General features: G+C 37.1%; 1 protein-coding gene across 1 annotated transcript in view; it reads left to right on the top strand.

Moving 5' to 3' along the window:
• LOC124596203 (misshapen-like kinase 1) overlaps positions 1-15131 on the top strand; it is a gene marked incomplete in the record, with an annotated part of 335677 nt that overhangs the window by 284671 nt on the left and 35875 nt on the right. The window contains 3 exon segments of the mRNA XM_047135251.1: positions 6513-6680; positions 11717-11866; positions 12886-12996. Coding sequence (XP_046991207.1) covers positions 6513-6680; positions 11717-11866; positions 12886-12996 — 429 coding nt within the window.

The following is a 15131-nucleotide window of genomic DNA, read 5'->3' as shown; positions in this document are numbered from 1 at the left end:
GGTTTTGCAGTCGATGTTGATGATTGTCCCAGATTAACCCATGATTTTTCCCGTTTAGGATTCTTAAAATAAATCCATTTTTCATCGCCAGTAACAATTCGATGCAAAATTGATTTTATTTCATGTCTTTGAAGCAAAATTTGACAACTGATTTTTTGTTTTTCCATCTGTCTTTCATTCAATTCATTTTCCACACTTTTGGATCTTTCCCATAGCTTTCAATTGGTCAGAAATGGTTTGTTGTGCAACATTTAGCATTGCTGCCATTTGCTTCTGACTCAAAGTATCATCTTCATCCAATATTGCTTGCAATTCGGCGTCTTCGAACTTTATTGGTGGTCTTCCACGTTCTTCATTTCTTACGTCAAAATCATTATTTCTTAACCATTGAAACCTTCTTTTACATGTTGCTTCTGATAGAGCGTGATCACCATATGCCTCGACAAGCATTCGATGCAACTCTGCAGCACTTTTTTTTTTTCAAATGAAAACAAAAAATTAATGCGTTCCGCAAATCATCACTTTCTGGTACAAAATTCGACATTGTTAACACGATGAAAACATCGATGTTGTTTGTTCCATGACTTGATGTATACTAAATATCTTTGACAGATGTCGTACCAACCAAACAAAAAAAAAATTAAGGCTCGATCACAACAAATGTTCCCTATCGACACATTTGTATCTTAACGCTCATTTCATACCGGTACACCTGGTACAAGTAAAAGGAAAATGTATCACACACAAAGTGGTTTTTACTGAAGGTTGGTGAGTTAGGGTGCTAGATTATAAAGAGAATATTGCTATCAGAGGATTCAGTGATGAGACAATTATTCAAAGGCATTAGTTCTCTCCCAAGAAGTGCATGTGCAATTTATATTATGTAATCAATATCTGATGTATATAGGACACACTTGATACCTGTTAAAAGCTCTTATTTTACTGTTTCTATACTGCTTTCTAATAAAGCAAAGTTAAGATGAAACCTTAAAAAAAATTACCTCTGCTTTGTGGTGTACAAAATAATGTGACTGTCACCACAGTTCAAAAGATTCTATTCTCTTTTTCTCTGAATTGTTCATCGACAATGTTTAACTTCCGTACAGTGCTACAACCCAGACAAATGCCTTCACATTGGAGGTATATTTAATATTAAAAAACTTTTTCAGTAAAATCTTCTTGGTTTACAAGCTGTGTCATTTCAAATAAATCACTTGAGCTTTCCACAGCTGTCTCCACCATCATCATCATTAGGAGTTGAAATCAATGTCTGGCAGGGCTGGCATGGTGTTCTGCTTATATAAATGTAATGGCAGCATCTGGAACATTCCAGAGATGGTTGGAGGTTTCTCTTCTTCAGGATTGCTTTTTTCACTATTGCCAGTCTGCATTTAGTATCCTCTCTACTTTGACAAGCTCATTTTTTTGCTGCTGTTATACTACTTTCAGTGTCTCATTTCATAATCTACAGGGTGTCTATGACCCGGGACAACCGGGAGATCCGGGAAAAACCCGGGAATTTCTTAGAATTCTGGGAATTTCTCATTGTTTTAGTTTTCAGTTAAATTTTTGTAATTTGTCTGGTAAGAACCAATACTCTAACTAAGAATATTACTGTTTCTCGCTACTCCAGAATAATATTGCAACAATAAAAAATGAACCTGAGGAAAAAAAACGAAAATAAAATTTGAGTTGCAAAGGAAATGCACCATATACAACAACAAAACACAGTGCTCATACAAGCGTCTGCCAACAGCAAAATGTGTGAAAGGCCTTAGGAAGACTATGCAATGTTTCATAACAACAAATTTCCTCCGATGAGCGTGGCGTCACAATTGTTTACATTTGAATCGTTTGAGCGTTTACGAGCGAGCTTATGCGCATGTGCGTATTAGTACCTTCTCCTGCTTCTGGCTGTATAAGAAATAGCAACAAGCAGCCAGATGCTATCTGGAAGAATTTTACTGGTGTAGCCAGATTCACTTAGGTGCAACAGGCCCAGAACTAGTAGGCCGGGGCATCTGCGCTGGGTGCGGGAGGGGGGGGGGGGGGGGTGGGGGGGGGTGGTGCCAAATTCGTATTATTGAGAAAAATGACCTCATTTCACAAAGTGCATAGCATCCAGTGCACTTGACCTATCTATTAGTCACATGATTTTGAACACATCCCTGTTGGTTTTTGAACAAATTCTAAGTTGATTTCTGAAAGAATTGTTAAGTTGATTTTTGAATGCGTGCGTAGTGTACGTGATGTCTCTGCCAGGGGAATCCCTATCGCATCTAGAAATAAACTTTCCTGCAGACAAAAGGGGATGGGTCTATACGAGCTGAGCAGAATGAAGCCGAACGGGTGAATGCCAATCGCTGTGTATGTGGTTGACTCGGTTTGCAGGTGATCAGAGTTGTTATAACTACGAGCGAATTCCATAGATTCAGACTACCAGAGTGGAAATAAATGACTAACAGGAATAACAGACCACAAATATTGCGTATTGTCTCCTCCGTGTATCCAAGAAAATGAAATTTTGACAGAAAGTTTTTGGCCAGACTGCTACACTACTAAGGGTCAGTTATACAGTCCCCGACTAGCAGCCGCTAAAGTTCTATTCTGGGAGTAGCATGGAAAACGCATTGTACCAACGCGTAATAACGCCTAATTGGAGAATAAATGCGGGATAACTAAACCGGTGATTGTGGCAGCGTTAGTGAAGTTAACCAGAGAATAAGTTTTGATACTGGCAGGAATAGTTACAAAATTAGTGATGACAGATTGAATGTTAGAATGAGGAAGGGGAAGAAACGGGGACTCACACAAATTACGGAAGAATATGACGATTCCAAGTTTATATAAAAATTTCGTACTACTACTTCTCGATCTCATGCTTCATAAGCTATGTGTATGAATGAAATGTGAAACTATTTCCTAACGTAAAACTTTTTGCTTGTAGTAGGCCTAATAGGCATTTGATATTGGTACTTCGTGAATTATATTCCGCCGTGTTATAAAAATGAACATTTGTGCCAAAACAGTCTCGTTTATTTGGCGTGTGTAACAATGCTGCAATATTGGGCAGGCCCATTTCGTTTTGTCTAGCAGTAACATAATACACTAATCAGATCGAGAAACCACACCAGTCTTGGGTACTATTAGTATTAACAGCTTGTCTAGTATTAGACAATGACATGTTGTTTTTCATGTAGCAAAACGTTGACGAACTTTGATGAGGTAATAGATTCTTTCCCAGAAAGGAAAGTACGCCGTATAAAGCTGTGGCAAGATTAGAGAGAAAAAAAAGCTAGGACCTAAAGATTGAAGAAATGTGTACTGTCTTGCTTGTCTCTTCTCTTTACTCGTTTTGTGTGTCCTCTGTTTAATTTTATGCCACACAAATCACCAAGTTATTAGCTAATATGCAGTAAAGACTACAGATTTCCTGAAGAGTTCTTGTTCTGCCGGTTACAAGTAATCCCACCCAGTATTAATTGCGAATTTTTTTTTAAAGAGGAGCAGAATGTGAAACCAGCCCACTGGGTGCAGGAGAGGCACCACAGGACATTTTAATTTCCACTGGCGTGAATATAGTTTGATGGCACCCATTACAAAATATTACATGTTTGAATTCCACAGAGCGAAATACAGACGTGCGATGGAAGAATGCTGTGTGAAGAGGCGTGGCACTGCACTTTGGCACACTTGAGACCAAATGACATGTCTTCCGTTCCCTCGAACATATACATTTCATGTATCAGGTTCGTCAGAAAGATGTGCGCTAGAAAATGAAGATTTTTTTGGAAAGTCGATTTCGTAAATTTTTGGCACCCTACCACAAACGCTCGAGGCAGGGGGAGCGCCACTATCTAATATTGGCTCGGTTCGGAAATATCGTAGATCCGGACCTGATTCACAGAGCAGTCTGAGTTGTAGTGGGGAGGTGGTAGTCTCTACGTGACCCGTGTTTACGTTAAGTAATTTTGCTGTTTCATCTTCGTTTATTCTTCTCATATCAAATGAAAACAAAACGGATTTCTGTGGCAGGGAGCTATCAAGTGAATTAAAATACATTCACATAATTACGAAAGGCTCAAATATGTAATTAGTTTCAGATTTTATTTTGTTTCCACCTTTCTGACAGTCAAGCGTTAATCGCCTTGCAGAACAATGAAGTTATTTTTGTCGGTTTGTTAAGGAAATTTGACTTTTATTAATCTTTTCTGCTGAGGCAGTCAATTTATTTGAAACGAAGTGTTTAGTTCCACACTATTGGCTAGCGCTGCATTTCAATTTCACGTTTTCATCTTCTAGCTCGTATGGCATTATGCCTTAATAAAGAACCAAACGTGAGATAATACAGTACTGGTACTCCAAGAAAATTTACATCTGAATCTGGACATACGAATGTGCACTTTACGCCAAAGGATGCATTTTAGTATAGTTCACAAAATTCCTATGCTCTTGGAGTATCTTCTTATGTCTTGTTTCTTTTATGACATAATGTAAGATCTTTTAATGTTTCCTGCGTCATCGTAGCTGCTAAAGTGTGGCGCCTTCTGGCAACTGCTGAAACAGATCTATTTCTAACAGGTCACGGGAAAATATTCCGAATGGTTCTTTGGAAAGCGTTACTTTCAAAGTAAATTTTCTTTTACGCAAGATGAACTCTGTGCGCCAATGTCCGATGAATTTCTTAAATCACAGAGCGTTTGACTCTCATTCGAAAATCAAACCTTTGAGGACGATCATTTAGAATATTTTCCAGCCCAGAAGATCAGACATTTATGTCGTCGTTAAAAATTTTACTGGCACATTTGTGTGATGTATGTTAAAGTGGAACATGCGCAAAAAAGATCAACATTATGTATAAAAGCATAGCTTCTCTTGCAGCTTATTAATCTTAGAGACCAATATTGTACGTAAAAGCTTTTCTTTTCTTGTAGCAACAGTATGTATATTAATTTAAACCATTACCTTTCCCTATTTGTGTGTTCGCGCTACTTAACAGTAAAGTTGCTATTGGCTGACTACATCACGTGTCCTATGCTATGCTCTGAATATCTGCTGTCATCGGCTGGCGAGATCACGTGACATGAGCTATGACTGGCATACAATAGCACATCGCAATCTCGATCTCAGTCCTTCGGAAAGTAACACGCGGTGTTTGGTGGAGTTCGAATTTATACTTTTGTAATACGAAATATGCAATGTACATGTTGCTGCACATCACATATTTCCAGAAAGCTTTTTTTCCCCGGAGTTTCGTTTTCTAAAGGGCCGGGAAATTCTACGCCTGTGTATAAAACCACAACCATTGAAAGGATTGATAAGTTGTACAGTTTTGAGGAAAAGTATACTGTTACTTAACATGGAAAAAGGGTATTTTCGTCCGGGAGAAAGTGTATTTTTAACCAGGAAATCTGGGAAAAATCCGGGATTTTTTTTTTTTTTTTTTTTTCCTCATCCGTGTATACACCCTTAATCTAATTCCCTTAACATTGCTGGAATTGATTCAACGACATTCAGTTATCTTTGATTTACTGTTTTGATGTTTTCTGTCTCTGACAGAATTACAGTGTCGTTAGCAAAGTTCAAGGTTGTAATTTCTTCTTCCTGAACTATAATCACTTTCCAGATTTCACCTTGATTCCCTTCATTGCTTGCTGAGTGTTAAGATCGAATTTAACGTTAGGAATAGAGTACAATCCTAACTCACTCTGTTCTCAACTGTTGCTTCTGTTTCATGTTCTTGATTTTTATAACTGCATTCTTGTTTATGTAGATGTGTCTTAAAAGTGTCCCAGAATCTGCAGTGATTGTTCCACGTTCTTTCACTGTATTGTAAGGAAGCCAAAAGCAAGAATGCCTGAAATGTTATTCACAGGAATGGAAAAATGTATCATCTGTTTCTGCCAAAATTAGCGTCTATTTTTTGTGATATTAGCATCTTTTTTTTTATTTTTGTGATGTTAGCATCTTTTTTTTCCCTTTTGTGATATTAGCAATTTTTTTTTCTTTTGTGATATTAGCATCTGTTTTTGCAATACTCTCATCTATTTTTTGCAATACTAGCATCTTTTATGTTGAAATTTGCATCAATTTTTTTGTTTGTAAATGATTAGAAACACAAATTTTCAAGTTTGTCAGGCTATACGAGTGAAGACGAACAAAGCCTTAGTTCTTTTAAATTGAATGTTAGAAAAGATGGGGAACGTTTTGACTGGAATGGAGCAAAAACTTTGCCAGCTCTCTCTCTCTCTCTCTCTCTCTCTCTCTCTCTCTCTCTCACTCACACACACACACACACACACACATTGTCATCCAGTGCTAGTCAATGCACTGTGTATTTTCAAATTGCAGGTAGCAATAGATGAATGTTAGTTGCAAGGCACAAGGCAGTCACCAGAAATTTCATATTGTTGTTGTTTTGAACATTTATATAAACATCATCTGCCTCATGAAACATATGTTTACTATGTTTAAAGACTGGAGCTAAAAATCATGTATCACATTCATTTCAGCAAGTTGAACGAAGAAATGGTTGGATCAATGTCGGTGACTTGCAAGGAGCTGTGCACTTCAAAATCGTTAAATATGAGCGGATTAAATTTTTAGTTATTGCTCTGAAGGACAGTATAGAGATTTATGCCTGGGCACCAAAGCCGTATCATAAATTTATGGCCTTTAAGGTAAGTTGATTGAATTTTTTAGTACAAACCCTGACCAGATTAGCTTTGTTTTTCATTTCTTGCAACGTTTGTTGGGAACAAGAAAAAAAAAATTAAGAAAATCCATTGAAGGAAAAGATTGTTGTCAACCATTTAACTTACACATTTGTTTTTCTGAGTGCTTCAAAAATTCCACGCAAGTACCATATTTTTAATTTCTTGAAAACATAAAAAAAGTAAAATACATTCATTACGAGTGGCTAACACAGGAGTTGGACAAAAATATAGGAACACTGCAAGGAATGTATGCTTGAATGTAAATGTAGATACGAACTTCCAGGCTGCCAGAATAATTGTAGGTCGGCAACTTCTGTTAAACAGTACAGTGAAAAACCAGCCAAATTTGCAAGATTCACATTTTTTATTTACTCATTGTCTAAGCTTTTGGGCTGGGACCAGTTTTTGAATCATCCCACAGGACAGAAAACCAAATTTACATTCATGTACAATAGAGGTATTACCAGATTTTTAAGCACATGCCAGAAACACAGAATATATCATTTCAAGACTAGCAGAACAGATGGTCAAAATGGTGTTTCCAAAAATGCAAAAACCATGTCAAAAATGTTTACATTATGAGGTGCAAACGAATAGTTACAGCACATACGGTAACTGGCGGGTCTACTACTTCTGTTGCGATAAAGAAACTGTGGGAAGGGGGTGTCCTATCAGGATATAGGAAACATTTTGTATTTATTACAATATTCTCCACACAACAGTGAATGCAATAACAGTACAAGTCACCAAGAAGCAAAGTCAGATACTAAAAATCACTGAACAGTAGAAAACAGCAGCACCGCATGAGGCGCATAGTACAAAGTTGTATGCTATGTTGTGCTGTAAAAATCTTTAAATGTGAACCCAAACATTAGTATTAAAAGAAACCAAAATAATAGGACATTAAAAAATCTTCTTCACTACCAATCCTTCAAAAGCATTGAAACTTTGTAAGACACGTGAAGATAACATGTCCCAGGTAAGAAAGACATTAACCCACAAAGTTGTCTTTCACAAAGCCCCCCATCTCGCTCATAGAAAAAGGAACCCAAACAATTTTAAAAAAATAATATAGTGGTGAAGACCATATAATGAACCAGTTAAGTAAGCTTCACAATCCGCCATACATATCATACTACATGTACAGCGTAAAGTCACAACAAACACAGAAATGTTGTTATCCAACCAGCAGCAGCTGTACCACCACAGACGATAGTGCGTACTGAAATCAAAAGTTGTATATTTGCAATGAAACATCATAATGACAGGGAGCACATGACAGACCAGTGGTAAATGCAAGAACCAAACTACAGACAGTAAAATATGCAATTTATTTTTATGAAATGGGGAAGGGAAGGTGGAAGGGTTTGGGAATTATGAGTTGTGGGTGATAGTACAATAGATGAAAAAGGTGGAAGCTGAACTCAGTACATAACAATCAACACGAGAAGCAAAATGTCATTACGAGAATATTGGAAAGGGCAGGTGGGGGAAAGGGGGGACCGGGTATACAGGAGCTTGTGCCAGAAATGACAATGGGATTGATGCTAAGGGAAGAGAGTAAGAACTATACATCATTTTGTAGTAGAACAGAGAACTGACTAAATTGAAAATTGACTTATTCTTTCAAAACTTTATCTGGCTCTTTTATTATGCTCTTAAAAATCTCAAGTTCCTCCAAAATATTCAACTGCATACCTTTCGATGCATGATGCAAAACCTTCAGTGTGTTACCTGCAGTATCAACCCGATGACCCTCATTTTCTTAAATGCTGTCTAAATATGTTCGTATTAGAATGATCCACATGTTCTTTAAAACGGGTGACAAAACTTCTGCCTGTTTGTCCAATATAAAATGATTCACAAGCTCCGCATTACATCCCCAGTTGTTGAGCCCATCTTATACCTTAACTGCCCACTCATACAGAATCCTATCCCATATATTTTTGGGAAGGAGCAAGGCAGGTGTTTGGAGATTGGTCCCCTATATTGCAACCTTGGGTACTCTTTTACATCATTTGTCCGTGGTTGTTTCATCTGCTTATGCTTTCTGTACAAACCGGAAACCAGCAATTGTTTATAGTCATTAGCCACTGTAACCTGCTTCAAAGCATTCAACTCTTTATTAACTTTGTTCTAATTTAGAGACAGACTCAACAGATGTGCTACCATAGCATGAAAGTTACCTCGTTTCTAATGGGATGATTTGAATCATTGCATGCTATAGCATCACATTTCATTGTCTTCCAAAAACTGAAAAGCTAGGGCTCTTCATCACCTCTCCTATTAAGCAAATCCAGGAAACTCAATTTCCTAACCACTTCAACTTCCTGTGTGGACTTAATGGTCAGATGCTGCTCATTGAATAAATTAAAAATGGACACCACCTTATCATAAGCACCCTTCACAAACATGAAAACATCAACAACATATCTTTCATAAAAAACAGTGTCATTAGTGAGATCCTGATTCTGATAAAAAAATTCTACTCTCCAAATCATTAATAAAAATGTCAGCCAATAAGCCTGAGTGGCATTTGCTGGTAGTAAGCCCATCTGGCTGTTGGTAGACATTATTAACAAAACCAAAGCAGTTATACGATAGACTGAACTGAAGGAGATCGAGAAACTTGGTTAGCTCCCCATTAATCATAGTAGCATTATGCAAAACATTATTCGTGATAAATGAGAGGGTTTCCTCGATTGGGATATTGGGGTAGAAATTCACAATATCAAAAGAAGCCAGTACCCTATCATCTGACATTTTAAGTTTCTGGTAATTGGGCGCAAAAGCTGCACTATATAGTATATAATAAGTACTGGGGAACTTACACACTCCTTTTAGTTTCCGAAAAAGAAACTTGTCAAAAGGGGTAAGTGGAGAACCTCTGGTGTTAATTACAACACATACACTTTGTCGAGCTTTGTGTAACTTCATCTGTGCGTTAAGAACAGGTTAATTTGGACTCGTATGTATCGGACTCAGTTTTTCCCTTGGCGTCATCAAGAATTGCAAATGATCAGTTTTCCTTTTTAAAGCTACATTCACAAACTTTGTTGAATCTGTATCAGTCTGTCACATACCATTATTTGTCAAACATCCTGGCACTTTCCCTGTACATGACCTCTTATTATCAAAGCATTCCCGGCCTGAAACTGGTCATTGAGTAAATAAAAAAGTGAATTTGGCAACTTTGCTTGGTTTTTTGTTGAACTGGTAAATGCATATGGTAACCAAGCCTGCAAGCTGTGCTGTTATATTTGATCATGAGCAGCACCTGAGCAATGTCCTCAGAACATTGCAACTGCCAGTCAAGGTCAGAACTGTTTCTGTGTGGTTGTGAGTGCATTATGTCAGAGCTTAAGTGAATTTGAATGTGGGTAGATCATTGGTGCTCATGTGGTAGAGCTTTTTTAACCAAAGTAGCAAAAGTGTTTGGTGTTTCAAGAGGCACTGTAGTAAAGATTTATACTGCATATGGGGAAGCGGAAAAGCATCATCCGCTGAGTCACAACAGGGATGTTGAAGAGGATTGTGATGAAAAATAAGAATAGGAGACCTGCAAAAAATCACTGTAAAACTATTCCAAAAACCACTTATCAGCAATGCAAATGCCCATAACAGGAAAACATGGTGATGAAGCCATAAAACCTGGGCTATAGAGCAATGGAAGAATGTCATTTGGTCAGGTGAGTCTTGTTTTTCACTGTTTCCAAGCTGTGGCCAAGTTTACATTCCAAGAGAGAAACATGGTGGGGGTTTGGTGTTACTATTGGCAGCCATATTGTTGTATATCATGGGCCCCATGGGTACGCTGCAAGGTGACATTACAGCCAAGAATTATGTGACCATTTTTGCTGATCAGCTCTGTCCCATGATACATTGTTTGTTTCTCAGTGGTGATGCTGTGTTTCAAGACAACAGGCTCCACTGTTCACACAGCTTGCGTTGTCCGGAACTGGTTTTGTGAGCACACACCTGCTCTATCCACCACAGTCACCAGATCTCAGTATTATTGAACCTTTGTGGCCTACTTTGTAGAGAAGGGTGTGTGATCGCTGTACACCTCCATCCTTGTTACTTGAATTTGCCTCTATTTTGCAGGAAAAATGGTATAAGATTCCCTTGAAAACTACACAGGGCCTGTATGCATCCATTCCACTGTGACTGGAAGCTGCTTTTGAATGCCAATGAGTTTCGTACACCTTACTAAACATAGTAATTGGTTTTTTCTTTTTTTTCCATCCCCTGTTCTTTCTAACAAATGTTACAAATCAGCAGCCTATACTTCCTCCAAAGTAGTGTGATTTTTTATGAATATTTTATGCAGCCTGCAGAAAGAAAAATGCATAAAAATATTTTTCTGTGAAATTGTATCTGTTAACATCAAGTAGGAGATTAATGAAAAAAGCATACCTGTTCTTTAGGTAGAATTGGAGGAAAATTCCAGGTATTATACTTTCTAAAATTTAAATACATTAGCAGGCTTACATAAAAATTTATATTACATAAAGAAAATATGTTGTGGACTCATTGTTTTAACTAGAGTACTAGTCACTCTGGCTCTAGTGTTGATCTGACCAGACCAGCCTCAGAAATTAGTGTGTGGCACTGTATACCTTTCAGATAACTGTCAGTTGATCTACTATCGCAGTTAATTCGTATTTAATTCAAGGATTCTTGTATCTGTGAACTTTGCTTCATGTAACTGCCATTAGCCAAAAAGTTACTTATATTGAAAACAGGCTGATTGCATTGAACTGTTTGGCTTTATGAAACTGAAACGTGGAAAGTTAATATGATATTTGATTTGATATTACCATTCCTTCACTTATAAGTTACACTAGTTTATAAACTGTAATGATCAACTTAGCAATATTAATAAAATTGTTAATTGCATCTCTCTGCTTTTCTTCTGATGTCTGGTATTTCATAATTATAGGCCATGGAAAGTCCAAGCATTTTCAACTTCGCCACATAACATTTATTATTGTTCACAGTCATTTGCAGATCTGGCACATCGTCCACTGTTGGTGGATCTCACTGTAGAAGAAGGTTCACGACTGAAGGTCATTTATGGATCAGCTGATGGCTTCCATGCAGTGGACCTTGATTCTGCTTCTGTCTATGACATTTACTTGCCTAAGCATGTGAGTTCAGTGACTATTTTAATTCAGTTAATTTTATCAAAATTCACAAATTAACCATGTACTTGGAATAATGTGTTGATTTTCTGATCACCACCATCACCACAAAAATCTTTCCTTCATCAATCTGCCACACATCCTTTGTTATTTAAAACACACACACACACACACACACACACACACACACACCGATCATTGTTCTTTGTTATTTAAAAAACACACACACACACACACACACACACACACACACACACACACAGATCATTGTTCTCATGATGTCAAATAACTAGGAACTATTTTTATTTACATATTGAAGGAATATTGGCTGCTGTTTCACATGTTTGTATAAAATTGGCTTTTCATACATTACAGGAACCAGAGAATGAAAGAAGAAAAAATTCTGTGAATTATTTTTGAAGGCCCTGCTTCTAAATTACAGTAAAACTGTAAACTCTCACTCCTGTTATTTCTTTTGGCAGTCACATCAATTTTGTGTGTTTACCTTTTAAATGGAACTTATTGCTGTTTTCTTTTATGCCCTTTTCCAGTTTTATCTTACCCCTTTACCTTCTTATTATGTAATTGGAATATGTGAAATATTAACTACGCAAAAGAGTTGTTAAATTTGTGATGCTTTTGAAAGTGTTTTAGAAACTGTTTTTGGGGTGTACCATAATTAATCTCTAATCGATAGCAATTCAAACTTGTGGGAAAAACTATATTCATTTAGGGAGTTCAGTGATTGACATGTTATAAAGATTTGTTTTGTTTTTGACACAGTGGCCACCTTCAAATGATGTGAGTGACATTTGGTTAACAAAATACCATCCGTAGCATCTGAAGATGGCTGTTCTGGGGCAAAACTGTTTATGACTATGTTGAATATAAACAAAAATTCATAATTGCAACTCACATGCATTACACAGCTTAGCTGTTATATAACAAAAAAGTTTTTATAATCAACACATGCACAATGTCATGAAGAGATGTAAATATTTATATCGTTACTGAATCTGTTACAGACACAAGGACCCATCTCTCCTCATTGCATAGTGCCTTTGCCTAACTCTAATGGTATGCAGTTATTGTTGTGCTATGACAACGAAGGAGTGTATGTTAACACATATGGAAAGGTAATTGAAATTTACGGAAATTTTTTATATACAAAAATCTATTTCACAAAACATCATTTGTATAGTGTTATTTACTCTTAAGTTATTTACCAACTGGGCTCACTTTTTATTAGTAAATATTTTTGGTGGGTGATATTAACAAGCAGGATTGTCACATTATTTGAAACAAAATAGACGCTTGAAACAATGGAAAATTGAGGATGAAATAATGACAATATTATGAAAAGGAAAGATTGCTACTCACCATATGGCAGAGATGCTGAGTCACAGACAGGCATAACAAAAAGACACCAAACATGTAACCTTTTGGCCAGCCTTCTTCTGAAATACGCACGCGCGCACACACACACACACACACACACACACACACACACACACGTACATTTCTCTGGTTGGCCTCGGCAACCAGATACAGTGGTCGTGTGTGCGTGAGCTGTGTTTGTTTATGTGTGTATGCTGTCTGTTTCAGAAGAAGGCCTTCTGCCGGGAAACTTACATGTTTGGTAGTCTTTTTGTTGTACCTGTCCTCTGCTCAGCATCTCTCTTATATGGTGAATAGCAGTCTATCGTTTCCATAATATTGTCAAAATACAGACTTGTGTATTGATTGTAAACTTGCTCGTGGTTTTTACATTACTCATTTTCTTTTAACAGTTTTAAACTCAGATGGCCGCAATCCAAATGTAAGAGAACTTACACCTGTGACCACATAAATATAAGAATGTAAACAAATTTACACTACTGTAGTTTTGCCAAATTCTGAAGATATTTTGGAATGGAACTGAATTAAAAATGTAACAAGAACCTCCAGACATCTCTATATGATGTTACCATTAAATTGTTTTCAGATATATTTGTTGAGTGGAGTGGGTAATGTGTAACAATGTCTTTTTATGAAGGTATTCAAATGGCATTTAGCACTGTACAACAGTGAAATGCAGACAGTAAACAATTCAGGTGAAATGAGAATAGGAGCATTTCAAATGTGATGCTACAGAAGAAAGCTGAAGATTAGAGGGGTAAATCTAGCAACTAACAAAGCGGTACTGAAACAAATGGGGGGAGGGGGAGGAGAGAAAGTAGTGCAACAACTTGACTGAAAGAAGGCTCAATTGATAGGACACATCCTGTGGCATCAAGGAATCATCAGTTTGGTAATGGATGTAAGTTTGGGGGTAGACCCCAATTCTAGAATACAGTAAGCAGATTCAAATGGATATAGGTTGCAGAAGTTATGCAGTGATGAAGAGGTTTGCACAGGGTAACTCGTATGGAGAGGTGCACCAAACCAGTCTTTAGACTGAAGACCACAACAACAGTAGTCATTTATCTCACTAGAAATGAGTGTTCGGGTTATTAGCTGGTGGGAGTATGTAGCTATTTCTCTTAATTAAGTTCTGTACCACCATGATTTAGTTGTTAGCACCTTTGACTGAAGTCTGTAGGTCTATGTTCTACAGCAGCTACTGTTACAATTTTGAATAAACATGTGTTATAGTGTCTAAAGATCTTAAGTTACGAGAAGTTTTTCTTGTTCTTGCAGTAGCCTTTTCAAATAATGCAAAGGTATGTACAGAAATCTAAATTACTTGTGCTGTTGCATTGGGGATAAAGTAGCTCTAATACTAGCCACTTACAAAAATGTGTACCCCAGAAAACCAGCCATGTATGCCATTATTTGAAAAGTTCTGGCACATTAATATATATAAAAAGAAAAATAAACACTAAAAATGCCAGGCTTGTCAAGCTTTGAGGTTTATTATTCATCATTATTTAATTGCTGTGGCAGGTTATAAATCTTACAGTAATGTCAGTAAGAATAATTGTCCTTAAAAAAAAGTGCAAGATGAGTTAATCTCTTGAGTAATTTCATGTGTAGTTGTCTTTTGTGTGGAAAAATTTGAAGTATTCTGTCTTCAGAGTGGTTTGTTGCAATGGGGACAGTACCAGTTTGTTTCTTGCTTGCTTTACTTTTCTCCAAACAAATCTTGGAACCCCTGTTGGATGATGGCTTCATCATAAGATTCATCTGTAAAAAAGTCTTGAAAATTTGTGCCAATCGGAACTCGGACCTTGATGCTCCTCTTCTCTATGATTGCAGGACTCAGCTGGTCGGTGCAGGATGTCAAATCAAA

The sequence above is a fragment of the Schistocerca americana genome, chromosome 2 (assembly GCF_021461395.2).
Source record: "Schistocerca americana isolate TAMUIC-IGC-003095 chromosome 2, iqSchAmer2.1, whole genome shotgun sequence".
NCBI classification, from domain to species: Eukaryota; Metazoa; Arthropoda; class Insecta; order Orthoptera; family Acrididae; genus Schistocerca; species Schistocerca americana.
Note: the sequence above shows the minus strand (reverse complement) of the source record. Positions and strands in the feature narration are given on the sequence as shown.